The sequence below is a fragment of the Gossypium arboreum genome, chromosome 3, assembly GCF_025698485.1.
Source record: "Gossypium arboreum isolate Shixiya-1 chromosome 3, ASM2569848v2, whole genome shotgun sequence".
Classification (NCBI taxonomy): Eukaryota; Viridiplantae; Streptophyta; class Magnoliopsida; order Malvales; family Malvaceae; genus Gossypium; species Gossypium arboreum.
This window is the reverse complement of record NC_069072.1, coordinates 127,770,476-127,786,730: the sequence shown is the minus strand read 5'-3', so window position 1 is coordinate 127,786,730 and position 16,255 is coordinate 127,770,476. Positions and strand designations below refer to the sequence as shown.

Here is a 16,255-nt window from a genome sequence, read left to right as displayed (position 1 = left end):
CGAATTTGAAAATCGAGCTATAAATATTTTTATAAATATTTATGAAGTGTCATTGAGTTAGTATTAAAGTTTCGTTAGAAAATTTTGATGTTTGGATAGCTAATTAATTAAAAGGACTAAGCGAAAATAGCTCAAAATTTGTTAAATTGTGAGTAAATAGCTTAAGTATTTAAAAGATGGATTTAAGGAGCAATTAGACCCAAAGGTTAATGGCTGGACGGTTTGGGTATGAAATAAGCAAGAAAACAATGTGAACAAGGGACAAAATTGGAATTAGCATAAAAGTTAATAGTTAAAAAATGATGTAATTGAAAATCTAGACATTTCTTCATCTTTCTCAGCCGAAATGCCGTAGCAGGTCTCCTATGCTGGTTTTTCATATTTTGCACCATGTAAGTTCAATTTTACTATTTCTTAGTAATTTTATGTTTTTGTGACTTTTACAATTAGGTCCAATCATCTAATTCATTAGTTTTTGATTTGGTGGGTGAATTGAGCAGGGACTAAATTGTAAAAACTGTAAATTTTGGGGTAAAAGTGCAATTTCAAATTTTGAACAGCATAAATTGTGAAGTGAAATAGAAATCAAATAAATGCTAATGAGTAGAAATATTTTATATTATAGATCAAGAATCCAAAGAAGAACGAGGAAAAGAAAAAGTAAAGGACTAAATTGTAAGGTTTAGTCACATTTTGTATCAAGGTAAGTTTACAGTAAATAAATGTAATATTCTTTTATTTTACATTATTATTGTCAATTTCCAGCATTTATATATTTATGTTATGAAAATATTTAAAGTCGAATTTAAGGTGAAGTGACAGAGGAAAAGTGTTAGAAAGCCGGTTGAACCCTAGGAATGTTAGGATATTAGGGTTGATGGGACGAACGAAATGAGCCATGTAAGTCCATATTAGAAATATGGTTTTGGAGACAGGATTGAGCCATGTAAGTCCATATTATATATGGCATTGGAGATAGGAATAATTCATGTAAGTCCATGTCAAAGACATGGCATTGGCGAGATATTGATAGACAGAGAGCGACCTAGTATCCTTAGTATTCCGAGTAGTTCAACGGGTCAGGATACGAGTTAAATTACAGTGAATTAACAGCAAAGGAAAAGTAGATTATACTTATGAAAAGGAAAGGTCGGTAAGAAAGAAGGTAAGGGAATAAAGAAGAAGATAGAAATTGAGAAGTAAAGAAATTTATGATGTTAGATGATATTATGCATAATTATCCATTATGTTGAATGTTGTGATTTATTTGCTTGTAAGCTTACTAAGCCTAGTGCTTAATCTCTTTATTTTCTTCTTCTTATAGTACTTATCTAGTCACTCGGGATCGAAGGAAATGTCGGAGGCCGATCACACTATCAAAGAAATAACTCGGTATAACTAGGACGTTTTGTTTTGGGTATGGCATGTATAGAAACTTAGCTACTTTTGGTATAATATGAATAATGAATGATGTGTAAATACTTGCTAGTGATTAGCTAAGAAAATAGCTGATGATATACATGTTTATTAATATGTATGATTGAATGATGATTATCACATGAAAATTATGAAAATGTGAAAGTAACCTAAAACAGATTCAAGTAACAGAAATGATGTAACTTTGAAAAATCACTAAAAAGTGTAGAAACATAGTTTGAAGATGAATAATATATGAAATTAAAGCTTATTATGTATATTTTCTTATGGAATAAGCAAAACAGGTAAAAGTATTATATTTTATGATATATCTGAGTTTTAGTGAAACAGGGTTAAAGCGATTTCTGGATCCCCTGTTTCAACTTTGGAAATTCACCATAAATTGTACAAAACTAATTAGAAGGTATAATTTATATGGTTAGAATGATTGTTGAATCTAGTTTTGAGAGAAACAAACTAATTAGTAATATGTATTTTTTACAGGAAGAAAAATGGTTCGTAGTAAGAAGAGGTCAGTGCAGTCGAGTTTTGAAACAGGGGAAACTTTAACTAATAAACTGTACTAATTGGCTGAGTCAAAAATTCTAGAAAAAAATTAGTAGATATATATATGAGTCTAGTTTCATGAAAAATTTACGGATCTTAATTTCGAGTTTTGAAACTCGAGAAATGAATTTTTAAGTAACCATGACGCAGAAAAACAGTTTATTCCGAAAATTAAAATAAGTGATTTAGAGTTGTTTAAAAGGTAAGATAAGTTTAGTAACACCTCAAGCTTGACTCCGGTGATGGTTTCGGGCGTGGGGGCGTTACATCCTTCCATTATCAAGCTTGGGTACTAGGTGGGAACATTTCTCAAGTGTGAGCACATTCAATGTGGTTGGGAGTCTATTTAGGCATAACTATCTTATACTAATTGGAGGCATAATAGATTAGATCCCAAGATACAATCCTTTATGTTCATGAATATCCTTTATGCTCATGTCAGTGGACAAGAGGATCCCTTTTATAAATAGTTTTCTAACGATCAAGAAGGGATCAACTCTTGAGACCCTGAGTTACTTTGAGCAATTACTCTCTCAAATAATTAGTTTGTCCTCTTGTTCATGTTCTATCTTTTCGTCTCTTTAGATGAACCGGCCTCAAGATAGCCACCACTCCCTCATCCCTTGTTGAACTTTGCATCAACACTTCCCTTTTCTAAAATCTTCCCTTTCTCACTGTTACCACCTCCTCTATTCTAACCAACGCTACACTTTGGTTGTCGTTGTCATGACTCCACCACAGGCAAGTTTCTCGCCTTCTCCAAGATTAGATTTTGTTTTCTTTTAAAAATGGGTGTGCTTTGACTATATATCTGAAGGTTTCATTGCTCTTTGCACTGATGAATAAGGCATTGGTCCTAACACCGGGACTCCTCTCCACTTTAAGGTGCGTTTCCCTCTTTCTCTTTCTTCTTTTTTTTTTTTTTTTTTTTTTTTAACCTTATTGTACGAGTTTGCTTTTTGGGTTTTTGTTAGTTTTGCTTATGATTGTAGGAATTGACTGTTGTGCTAGTTGTTTGCAATGTTAGTAATCACACACTGCTAACATATAAAAAGTATAAAGAATTTAAATATTGAATTCATTATAACTTGAATAATTGAGATGAGTGCCTAAGTGAGCTAACTAATTAGACTTTATGTACACATGCATAAGCCCAAAAGATGGTGTAAATAAATGTTGTATATAATTATTATTTTCATTTGAATCTAAATAAATTTATTCGAATAAATATAACTTCCAAAAAGACTTATAATAAATAAACATATCTTTTTGAAAAATTGTAATGTTGTGGAAAAATGTAACTTGTATATAACTTGGGACAAGTTACGTACCAAGTGATATATTCATTAATTCTATAAAATAACTAAATGTTTTTAACCCAAAAAATCTAACAAAATTTTTGGTTTTCTTCGTATTTTTCTTGTGAGAAAAAGAACTAGATTCTCCAATATTTTTGTTCACAGTCATCTAAACAAAAACAAACCCAAAATTATTTACATTTTCCTTTAATTAAAATTTTGTTATTTACATTTACTTTAATTAATTTAAAATATTTAAAATTCAAATCATCATTCTTTTAAAGTTTTAAACCAAAACTCAAGCTAAATCTAAAAATTTCAAATTTCCAACATCAATGGCTATTATCGGTTACCATGCTCCAGTGTCAACTACCGCTCACTGGTAGTCATATGAGTCCAAATTTAATCATTCTCTTATTTTCAACCCTTCTTTTCATTCTAAACATTTATTTTTTTTTTCAAAAGAACACTAGATTTTTATAGATCTATAAATAAATCTCGAATTTCAACGTCAAATTTAGGTGTTTTTCATCTTCAAATTGTCTTAAAATTTTAGTATACTCTTCCCCTCTTTATAAGATTCTCTTTGCGTATTTAAATTGACAATGCCTAAAAAATCCATTCTTACTTTATGCTTTTTTTTTTTTTTTATGTATAGTGATGGTAGTTATGATATGAATATGTGTACATAGTTTTTAGCTTTGGTTATTTGCATTGGGAAGAAAGATGGAATGAATAAAAATACAAATGAAAGAGAGAAAGAGAGGAAAAGAGAACGTGAGAAACCAATTAATCGAAAAATAAAATGTTATTGATTCAAGTTAATTTTAATAAATATATTTTTAAATAAAAAATGTTATTAATTCAATTTAATTTTAATAAATATATTTTTAAACAAAAATAATTTAAATAATATTTTTATGAAAACATTAAAGCCCATTACGTGGCATTCTCTAATTGGTTGAAATTTTTAATGTTAGATCACTTTTGGACTAGAAACCATGATAGACGGACATTTTAGGTACCAAATTGAGTAAAAAAAAGTTTAAGTACAAAAATGATAAAATGAGTATACTAGGCCCAAATCGTTAATTGAACTTTTTTTAAACAATAAATGTCAACTCTATTATGATTTGACTTTATTTAATATTTTTTTAATAATATAAGGACTAAACCGATCCATCTAATACTAGAAGAATTAATTTGATCAAGAAATCGTAGGTAATGGGCTTTCTTTAGTTTGTACGACTTAACTAAATATCAACTTGGTTGAAAAAAATACTAAATTATCTTTATACATTTGAAATAAGTTATATTTTTACAAAGACCCATTTGTCTTTTTACAATTTAAATAAAATCAATAAAAAAAATCACAAATGATGAGATTTAAACCCATGCTATCAACATACATAAAACCTACCACAAAAGCTCATTTTGATTATTTTGTACATTTTAATATTATGACACTAACAGTACGTTTGGTTCACTGTAATGGAATAAGGCTGTAATTGAATAGAGTTGTAATGGAATAGAGTTGTAATCAGTAATTCAACTGTTTGGTTTAATGAAATGGAATAGAACTGTAATATAGAACTGTAATAGTATTCTTGTGTTTGTTTGAATGGAATAATGTTGTAATAGCATAAGGAAAAAAATTAAAATGACCAGAATACCCTTAGTAAAAACTTTTTTAGGTTGATGATTATTGTTATTAAATTTTAATAAAATTACTATTAAAAATAATTTAATAAAATAATAAATAATTTAACCATATTTTAACATAATTATTATTAAATATAACTTAATAAAATAATATATAATTTAATAAAATTCTTAATATAATTATTATTATATAAATTAAAAATCATAACTATTATTATGTTTTTATCCTTTTTTGTGTCGTTTGTATTTCAATTATTTTTCCTATCCTCCCTTAACTATGTGTCATTTGATTAGCATTCATATTGTTGCAAGAGTAAGAGAATGTAAATTGTCTAGATTGTAAGAGAACGTGAATTGCATAGAGTGTGTTTATCTTTGTATTTAATAGTGAAAAAAGATTATGAATTCCATAAGATATATTCACATAATTTATTACTGATAAATCCCAACCAAAATAACTAAAATTAAAATTCAGCAACAACATGGAGGCCATGACAGTTTTGGTCAAATAGTCATAGCCCAAATACAAAATACAAAATAATACTAATTATCACCATAGGATCTTTAGCAACAGAAAGATCATTAGCTACTGGACCTTTTTGCTTAGCTAAACTTCTATAATTTGCAATTAGGCCAGAATGCCTCCTGCGTGTAGGATCTGCTGAAGATCAACCAGAAGGTCTCGTCTCTTCACCTGTGGAAAATTTACCATATCATCATGTTACTCCAGATAGACCATGGGGCATTATCTAAAAATACTATGTGACTGAATATAATAATCAAGTAAAAAAATAAACTATTGCAATAAATGACCAGACAAAATCAGGAGCAAGAAAAATAGAACATGCCTAACTGACTATCAACAATTGCACTGCAGGAGGTAAGTCGAGCTAGTTCCAAGACTGGGGCCCGGAAAACATTTAAAATGCAACATACAATCAATAAAAATTAGTCAAAGGTGGTGCAAAGTGGATTATTACCCTTAGAGCTCTCTTATTCAAATTTTGTTCATTATAGAAAATTGTTTGAGCCTAGCTTTACAGTCTCACCCAATGTAACGTTGGATGCTTTCTTGGCATTTTGTAGCCATGGATGTTTTGCATACAATAGTTGGGATGATTTTTCATGCATAGAAAATATATATCAACATAAATAAAGCATGAAACATTTGAGAAGGTTACCAAGCACTTCTGTCTTTGAAGATCTTGCTTTGGACCAGATTAAGCATTTCTTTACAAGGTCCTTTGCATTGTCCAAACCTTAGGCCATGATTCCTCCTAAAGTTAATAGCAGAGTGAATAATTGCTTGTGTCACCCCCTCGCAGTCTCAGATGCAAACACGACTAGCCGTTTAGACATAAGAATACCTCTAAAATGGCATGAAATTCTTCCTTAGCTATTCCAATTCTATCAGTGTCACTTGAATCAACAACATAAATTATTGCTTGTGTATTTGGGAAATAGCATCTCCAATATGGCCTATAAAAGATGCAGACTAAAATCATCACAAAGAAAGCAAATTGGAGATGAAAATTCAAAAAACAAAACTCCTTCATGTAAATAAATGAAAAATGATGAATCTTCTTTTATCTCACCTTATTGTCCAGCTAAAGAGCAGCCAGAAAAACCCACAAGATATCCCCATATCAGAATTAAATAAATAGAGGAAGCAAAGTAAATTAGAGGTTGCATCTCCATTAGTTAGAAGACACATCACAACAGTTAAAGCTACTTTAACAAATCAATTGAAAATCTCATCTGTACCAAAAGTATTGGGATGTTTCCTTGAGAACACATAGCTTAAAAACAGGTACCTAATGCTTGTCTGACCACCTGCAAAAAACAAAACTACATTTGATTTAAACTAGAACAAAGAGTTAAATGAATGTTACAACTTTATAATATCTCACTGCTGATAAGAAAAATGGAGCTACATGTTTAAACTCAACAATTGAAACAATTTCTCTGTAAATTCAAGCCACAAAAGTTTTTGTTGATATAATCTTATACAATTCAAACTGTAACTAAAATTCCCAAAGGCCTTGTGGCAAATGCCAAAGCAAGCAGGCCACCCAGATAAATATAGGATCAAAAATGAAATTCAATGATTCAATTTTAAGTAAAAGGATTAAGGCAAATTCCAGTGATTCGATAAATTAAATTGAACTCCATTTGTATAAACTACATTAGCCGCTATTTCAGATTTGTTAACATTAACTTATCTAAATCCCATACTTGAAACTTGATATTGTTGTATTGTACAGTCTCTACATTAAACCCAATCACTGCAAAAAAAGAGTTCAAAAAAATGGCGCATCGAAGCTGTCAGTCATTTAGAAAAAAATAATGAAGACCTAAAAAAAGAATGATAAAAAAGAATTGAGAGAGTAGCCGGCAAAGGCAAACCTACTTGGAATTGTAGAGACTACCTCACCCATCTGAAGCCGATCTGTTGGAAGATGATCAAAATAATAATTAAAAAAAATAGAATATGGTCCTAACCTGAGAGGGAGAAGGCGTCGATGGAGCTTCAGACGTGAGAAAGGGTAAAGTTAGTGAAGAGGTTGGAAGGAAATGGGAAAAGGAACGAAAAAAAAAAAGAGGTTTCAAACGTGAGGAAGGGAGAAGGGTAAAGTTGAAACTGAGATGTGAGGAATGGCTATTCTGTGGGCAGGGTGCTGAATGCTATTCAGCGTGTTTAGAGGAATAGAGGAAGGATTGAATGAGGCTGTAATAGGCATTACAGCCAACCAAACATTGGTTTGGTGGTGGGCTCATTGAATTGGGCTGTGATCTATTCCTATTACACCCAACCAAACATAATATAAAGTTTTCACCCACATTATTAGTATATTGATAATGCATTTGATTAAGTTTGTTTCATAAGATAACGACATATCATGTTTTTTATAATTAATTTTTTATACTGAATTTTCCTTTCACCAAATGATAATATTTTATCGTGTTATAAGAAAATAATAATATCATTATAAATAATTAAAGTTCATTTACTATTCTTAATATGATATATTATTTAATTTTTTACTCATGATTTAAACTACATTTTATTTTAATTTCATACATATTGCATATATGTTGTTATTATTATTGGTTACAAATAATACATATTTTATTTATTATATGTTATTTTTAAGTATTTGCATTTTAAATGGTTAGTTTCACATACATACGCTGTAATAAAATTTCAAGTATGTAATAAATCTTTAAATAAACTAACATTTTATTTGAAATAAAGAATTTAAATAGATACAAATAATAATTTATTTTGATATAGTAAAAATATAAGAAATCAATTTAGCTAGAATAAAAAAACTAATATTAAAAAATTATAACATCATTATTAATTAGATTTACATGTTGAATCTAGAGTTGTTCATGGGTCAGTCGATTTGGGTTTGGGTCCTAACAAAATTATAGGTCTAATTGATAGGCTTGGGCTTGGCTCAACTTGAAAAATAGGTTTAAATTTTTACTCAAGCCCAACTTGATAAAAATGTTAAAATTGAGCCGACACGCTTATATTAAAATTCTTTATTTTATTTTTATATAATTTTTTAAATATAATTCATCCAAAAACTAAAAATATTAAAATAAATATTTCCTAACAAATTGAAAATAAACTAAAAGTGTATATACTTAAATAACACTAAGATAAGTGCAAGTTAATAAGCAAATATCTCTAAAATAGTTGCAAAATTAATAATAAAACAAGAATTATACAATATCCAAATAATATCAATAAAATAGTAGCAACATAATAGTGAAATAATAGCAAAATAGTGAAAAACAATAGGAAAACAGTGAAAAAGTATCAATATTTTTTTTAAAATTTAAGTTAGGCCAAAAAACTTTATCTGAGGCTCAACCTATTTTTTAAATGAGTCTTATTTTTTTACTCAAACCCATCTTTGGAACTTATATTTTTACTCAAATCTTCCTATTTTTTTGAATAGGCCTTTGGATCGAGCCATGGACAAGTCTAGTTGAATTCGGAGAGGGATTAAATTCAAAAATGTACTCAAGTACTAGGGTTGATTCTAGAACTAGACCTTTTACTATTTGACGTGGCATGGCAATCGCATTGGGTAAAAATAAAAAGTAAAAACCAAGAAATTTGAGCAAATAGAGCGGCGAGTTAACCGCTGTAATTCATCCCGTTTCAACAGGTTGAACCCCAAACACTTTTTAAGATCTCCGTACATCCATAACGGAACTTCAACGTCTTTTTTGCAACCGATTCTCTTCTTTTTGAACTAAAACCTGAAAAATCACTTAAAAAAAAAAAGCACACACACGAGAAATAAAATAACTTTACAAAAAAAATTCTTTAAAAAAAAAGGAGAATCGGACCGCCGGTGTGATACGTCGCTCCGGCGAAAGGTACTTTTTCAGTGCCTTTGATTTGCTTTTCCTTTCGAATTCTGCTTTCTAGTAATGATTCTTTACTTTTATCTAAATTCTTGATCGAATTACGTAATCGAATCCAAATTTTGGATATTTTAAAGGCTAGATTGTTTGTTACAATGATTTCAAAATTCCTGCTTATTGAAATTGATGTTAATCGTTACCAAATATATATTTCAAGATTAGATTGTTTGTGTGATGTTGTTCGAACTGACTAAGTAATGTTTTTAAGAATCAACTTAATGGTTTTGATGAAGATTACTTGTGGATTTTTCTCTACTATTGTTTATTTTTCATACGATTTCAATATTACGTGCTTGCTATAGTGTCATTTTTCCGTCTTTGTAAGACTGTATGGTTGAATAAAACATATTTTCAGTAATAAATATACCTTCGTTTCGATCTATGTTATCCAATACTTATGTTTGACATATATTCTATGATGCTTATTGGATATGATCTCTCAAATATCTATATTAGACAGGTAGTCATATTCGATACTCATCTCAAATCCGGATAATATAAGAGATACTCCATTCCAGGTGCATAAATTTCATTGTACTTTCTCTGCGAATTTACGCTTCTCATTTTTATAAAGTAATTAGTCCAAGACTCTTGCCTTAAACAAATATCGACTCTTTTTTGCAACTTAAATGAATAATTACTCTTCTTGAAAGAATATTGAGAATTGCTCAAATTGTGTACTGCTAACTTCTACAATTCTCTTCACTAAGCTCTGCAGAACTTGATGAAGTGGATCGAGATATTAAAAGATGCATGTGAGATAATGAAACATCGATATTGCTGTAGGATGTGGTTGGTACCTATGAAGGTGTGATAGGCAGTGATCCTAGCACTCTGATTTCCAATCTCTTTTAGTCTATGCAGTTTAATGGTGGGGTATGCTCTTAAACTTGAAGGAATAAGTGGAAAGTGGTGAGTAAAATCGGATAAAATGAACGTCACTGCTGGTTTTATATCAGATGAACGCCGGGAGATTGTCCAATCTGCTTCAGGGAGTGAAGATCCAATGCAAATCCCCATTTCTTCAAAATCTCCAAGGTCAACACAGGTCCATGGCAAAGGAAGTCCCGTTAACCATGATAGGCAGTCACGTTCCCCAATAGATGGTCGTCCTAAGAAAGGTAACCAATATCATCCCAAAACAGTTATTAGGCAATAGTGTAATGAGCAGTAAGGAATATCGATCAAGTTAATGTTAAAGCTTATGCCATTTAGCATACATGATGCCAAATCTTTACTGCTGTTTATATGATGGAGACGCTCCTTGTAGATCATAATTCTATGCCAATTCTGAAAATGATAATAGCATGTTCTTTTCTTCCAAAGTCAATAACATGTTTGAAACATAATCCTGTAAACATTTGTGATAACAGAAAATGATTATGGCTTGTTATCTTATAACATTTGTTTAGTTTGTTATTGATCTTGTTCAACAATTTCATTGTGCAGGTGGTTGTGGTGGTAAAGGAACTTGGGGAGGGTTACTCGATTCTGATTCCAGTTATGCTCTTGACCCAAATGACCCAAACTACGATAGCAGTGAGGTTGTTAGTCCACATATGTTCCTTCTACTTTCTCTGGATTTTTGTTCTTGTTCGATCTTTTTGTTATTTCAAATTACTAGAGAATGATTAAGACCTATTTCAGGATTCGAATTTCAGTTTGATTGGAAAAAATGAAGAAAAATATGCTTGATGCAGGAATATGGACATCCAAATGCAAGAAAATCTGCACCTGATTTTGATGCGTTTAAAAAGAAGGCGACAATAATAGTGGAGGAATACTTTGCTACTGATGATGTTGACTCAGCTACCAATGAATTAAAAGAACTTGCAATGCCCAGTTACAACTATTACTTTGTAAAAAAGCTGGTCTCTATGGCTATGGATAGGCATGACCATGAAAAAGAAATGGCTGCTGTTCTATTATCTGCACTCTATGCTGATGTAATTGATGCCCCGCAGGTTTACAGAGGCTTTAGTAAACTGGTGGAATCTGCAGATGATCTGATTGTAGATATACCGGATACAGTTGATATCCTTGCATTGTTTATAGCTCGAGCTGTGGTTGATGACATACTCCCTCCTGCATTCCTTAAAAAACAAATAGCACTCTTACCTAATGATTCAAAGGGGGTGGAAGTCTTGGAAAGAGCTGAGAAAGGGTATCTAGCAGCTCCTATGCATGCAGAAATTATTGAGCGTCGCTGGAGGGTTAGCAAGAAAACAGTTGAGGATGTAAAGGCAAGGATAAACAACTTGTTGATAGAATATGTAACGAGTGGTGACAAGAAAGAGGCTTATAGATGCATCAAGGATTTGAAAGTTCCTTTCTTCCACCATGAAATAGTTAAACGAGCACTTGTTATGGCAATGGAAAGGCGACAAGCTGAAGATAGACTACTGGATCTACTCAAGGAAGCAGCTGAAGAAGGTCTGATAAACTCAAGTCAAATTACAAAGGGATTTGATAGGTTGATTGACACAATTGAGGATTTGTCCCTTGACATACCAAATGCACAGAGGATACTGAAGTCTTTGATTTCTAAGGCTACATCTGATGGATGGTTGTGTGCTTCATCTTTAAGGTCTTTTTCATTGGAGCCCAGAAAAAATTTATTGGAAGACAATTTTACTAGAACTTTCAAGTTGAAGTCTCAATCAATTGTTCAAGAATATTTTTTGACCGGTGATATCTCTGAGGTTTTTAGCTGTATAGAAGCAGAGAATAAAACTTCCTCAGGTGAACTGAATGCTATCTTTGTTAAAAGGTTGATAACTTTAGCAATGGATCGGAAGAACAGGGAGAAAGAAATGGCTTCTGTTTTGCTATCATCATTATGTTTTCCTGCAGATGATGTAGTAAATGGGTTTGTGATGTTGATAGAATCTGCCGATGACACTGCTCTAGATAATCCAGTTGTTGTTGAGGATCTTGCTATGTTTTTGGCTAGAGCAGTGGTAGATGAAGTTTTAGCCCCACAGCACCTAGAAGAGGTTGGTAGCCAATTTCTGGGGACGGACTCTATTGGGGGCAAAGTGCTTCAAATGGCAAAGTCATTGCTAAAGGCTCGACTTTCAGGAGAGCGCATCTTGAGGTGTTGGGGTGGTGGTGGTAGCAGTAGGCCGGGATGGGCCGTTGAAGATGTGAAACACAAAATAGGAAAGCTGTTAGAGGAATATGAATCCGGAGGAGACATTAGGGAAGCTTATCGATGCATAAAGGAGTTAGGCATGCCATTCTTCCACCACGAGGTTGTAAAGAAAGCAATGGTGATGGTTATGGAGAAAAAGAACGAAAGACTTTGGGGTTTGCTTGCACATTGTTTTGGCTCAGGGCTGATAACCATGAACCAGATGACAAAGGGTTTCTCGAGGGTAGAAGAATCACTTGATGACTTGGCTCTTGATGTGCCTGATGCCCGAAAACAGTTTCTAGCATATGTCGAAAAAGCAAAGACTACCGGTTGGTTGGATTCATCGTTTCATTATGGCAATTCCATAAACGGTAAAGATAATGGGGCCTGCCAATAATAACGAGTAAGTTTTCTCATCCTTTGCTGTACCCCATTTTATTTAACATTAGATATACTAAAATGGTTATGATGTTGGGATTTGAATCCCATATGCCACGTCTTGAAGGTTTTTGCATGTGCCATAGGTTGAATTCAAATTTTGATTCTAATTTATTAATCCCGATCATTCCACTCTTATCAGAGCTGACATGGTCAATTGTTTTTACTCTTAAAATTAATCACTCGTAGGTTTACAGGGAAGTTGAGTTCCTTCTAGCTGTGCCCTGGTTTTGCAGAAAATAAGTTAAGAATTGACTTAAATTTAAACATTTGCCTGACACACACTGCATTATTGTTGAAGTCAGCATGTTTTGCTTTTTTTCTTTTTTTCTTTTTTTGCCATTACAGCTTCTGTAGTTATGTTCCTGGTACTTCAGTTTCTGCTCAACTCCAAGACCCAACATGCCAAATTCCACCAAATGAATGTTGGAGATTGTTATCACATTCGGAATCCCATTTTTGTTGCATTGCATTGAAAGAGCTGACCTTCGGGAATCTGCTCATTTTCAGTGCAAAAATAACTCTAGAACTTGGACTTACTACTCTGGAACAGTTTCTTTATTTTTGTTTTTGGTTGTCCTATAATTTGTTAATCTTATTTATTTAGGTAGCTCAATTTTTATGTTATTTCATTTTGTTTAGCAAGATCTGACTTGATTTGTACGGCAAACTATAATTTTATTATTTGATTTGTTTTGCAATATCTGACTTCATTTTTACTATTTGACTTGTTTGGCATTCTTTCCCAAAACTTCATAAAACTTAAAATATTTGGAGAGATGCAATTAATTAAACAAAATAATTTACTCTGAGTTTGAGTCAAACTTATGTATATTATTAACCCATTTCCTATTTGCTTAAGTCTAGTTTGACTCATAATAAGTGCTTCAAATTTTATCTATGTTTACTTATATTTGTGAAGAATTTATTCAAATTTGTGTTAAGCTCACTCATATTATTATTATTTTAATTTTTTACAAAAAAAATATGCTAGTTATAATTTAGTATTTAATAATTTAATATATTTTTATTAATTTTTTAAATTTTAAATATAGATAGTTTAACATATTTTTAATGATTATATTATAATATTACATGACTAGAAAACAAGTTGGATTTGAGCTCAGATTTGAATGTCAAGCAAAAATTTAACCTAAATTTTTAATAATTATTTTATCTAATATTTTTTCCCAAACTCTCTTAAATATTGGATAGGATTTCAAATTTAAAATTTAAATAATTGTGAATAGTTTTTATTTTTTCTTTTTCCTTTGTTTCAAATAAAATAAAATTCATAATATGGTTTAAGCTTCCATTCACATTATCTTTATGTTGGAATTGGTTTTATATTTTTGTTTATCTTAAAAGGGAAAAAGTATGAACAAAATTTACTTGGTTACAAATTAATTAATTAATTAGGATAAGGATCTTAGCTTAGTCCTAACTAATTACCCTAATCCCTATAGCTAATTAAATTGGAAATACTTGTATAAAGGGGAAGAGATGGAAGTAATGAATGGTTGAGATATCCCCCACAGTCCATTCTAAAGCATTAATTGAGTAATTAATTATTAACATATTGAAGAAAAGTCATTTTAAACAATTATTCATTACTTCCAACATCATTTAGGGATTTACATAACCAAGCATCCGGTCTAATGTTTACCATAATTACCTATAATAATATTCATTACTTATAAAACTATACCAATTACTATTGTTATTACAATAATAATAAAAATGAATTTAAATGCATTTAATCCCCATCATTTTTATTACTTGCAGTTGTAATTCCGGAATTGCAGATATCTTGGTCTTCTCTAAAATAGAAAAATTTTCATTTAAGCCTTTTTATAGATTATAAAATCTTAAGTTAGTAATGGTAAAATTGCACTTTAACCTCCTTAAAAATGATAAAAATTTGATTTAATCATTTAAAATTATAAAGATATAGCTTATTAAAATGATAAAATTATATTACAATTTAATTCTGGTGCTCCAAAATTTTTTCCTGCACTCAGCCCTGAGTAATCTACCACAGGTACTCTGGATAGTATTGAAATGAAAGCATTTTGAGAAGAGGTGTTATTTTCTTCATCATAAAATATATTGTATTCTTCAAAATCTAGTTGGATTTTGGTGGGGTTTCTTTCTTTTTAATTGTTTTCTGCTGCTTCTAAGAATGGGGAGATGTTGTTAGTGGGAAATTTTTAGATTAAATTTACAATTTTAAGGGATAAATTATTTTACTTCTTCGTTTAGGATATACAAATAGATTTCTTGATTATTTATAAAATATATTTGATTTTTCATACATCGTATATAATTTATTTAGAACATAATATAGTTGTAATATTCTGAATATATTGCATACTTTATGATTGTGAGAAAAAATTATTAAAATTAAATGCTTAAAATATGCAAATATAAAATTAATGTTAGAGATTTTTATATTTAGACATGAGGTATATATAGGTAAGTATAATTTTATTTTATTTTTTGAAAGAATGGACAGTATGTTAAATTGTGGGCACATAAAATCCATTTTTATAGTATCAACAAAAAAAGTAACTTATAACAAACCTAAATAAAATAAAAGATGACATTTGATTCCAACTACTAAAATTTCAAGCATTCAATCCTCCAGTGACATTTTCATTAATTTTTTTTCTGAAAGATGAAATAAAATCATTATATAATAGATTGTTTTCATATAATTTTTAAATATATTTTAGTCATTATTTTAATTAATCCATTAAATAATTTATTGTTTTACAAATTAACCTAACATATACAATTTCTTTTGAAAATTAAAAAAATTAAGATAATTTATTGGAAATAATTCATACATTCTAAACTTTTGCTCAGATTATTAATTAATTAAATGTTTTAATTGTTGAAAGTTTGCAATTTCTAAAGATTTTGTGGTTTATCATTTTGATATTATAGGTGATTATATCTGTTTATTTTATACAATATTTAGAATTATTTAGAACCTTTTCTCAACCCTTAAATAAGAGAATAACGCGCATTAACGTACTTGAATTCATATCCTCTTACACTAATAATAATATCGATGTCAATCGAATGAAGACTTCATCAACAAATAACCTTTGTGTCACACATTTAATTTCCTTTCACATTTTAATGATTCCATGGTAAAGTTCAACCACCATTAATTTAAATTTTTTTTGACACAAATACTTTTTCATAAATTAAGGAAAAAAAAACACAATTAGGGTCTCAAACAATTAGATTTTTACTTTAATAATTTTCTTAAGGAAACAAA

The 16,255-nt window shown here is 30.2% G+C and overlaps 1 protein-coding gene across 9 annotated transcripts; it reads left to right on the top strand.

Annotated features, from left to right (window-relative positions):
* The first annotated feature begins 9,107 nt into the window (after positions 1-9,107).
* LOC108487525 (MA3 DOMAIN-CONTAINING TRANSLATION REGULATORY FACTOR 2) lies at positions 9,108-13,667 on the top strand. Of its 9 annotated transcripts, none has more exons than XM_053025895.1 (7): positions 9,108-9,344; positions 9,853-9,910; positions 10,111-10,263; positions 10,352-10,513; positions 10,842-10,936; positions 11,093-12,931; positions 13,156-13,667. In XM_053025895.1, exons 3-6 carry the CDS (start codon positions 10,251-10,253, stop codon positions 12,923-12,925), a joined length of 2,103 nt encoding a protein of 700 aa, XP_052881855.1. In that variant the 5' UTR covers positions 9,108-9,344; positions 9,853-9,910; positions 10,111-10,250; the 3' UTR covers positions 12,926-12,931; positions 13,156-13,667. The 9 variants fall into 9 exon arrangements, with proteins under 9 accessions (XP_052881855.1, XP_052881854.1, XP_052881856.1 ...); XM_053025894.1 differs by having other exon boundaries at positions 9,849-9,910; XM_053025896.1 differs by having other exon boundaries at positions 9,849-9,910; positions 10,103-10,263.
* Positions 13,668-16,255: the final 2,588 nt, after the last annotated feature.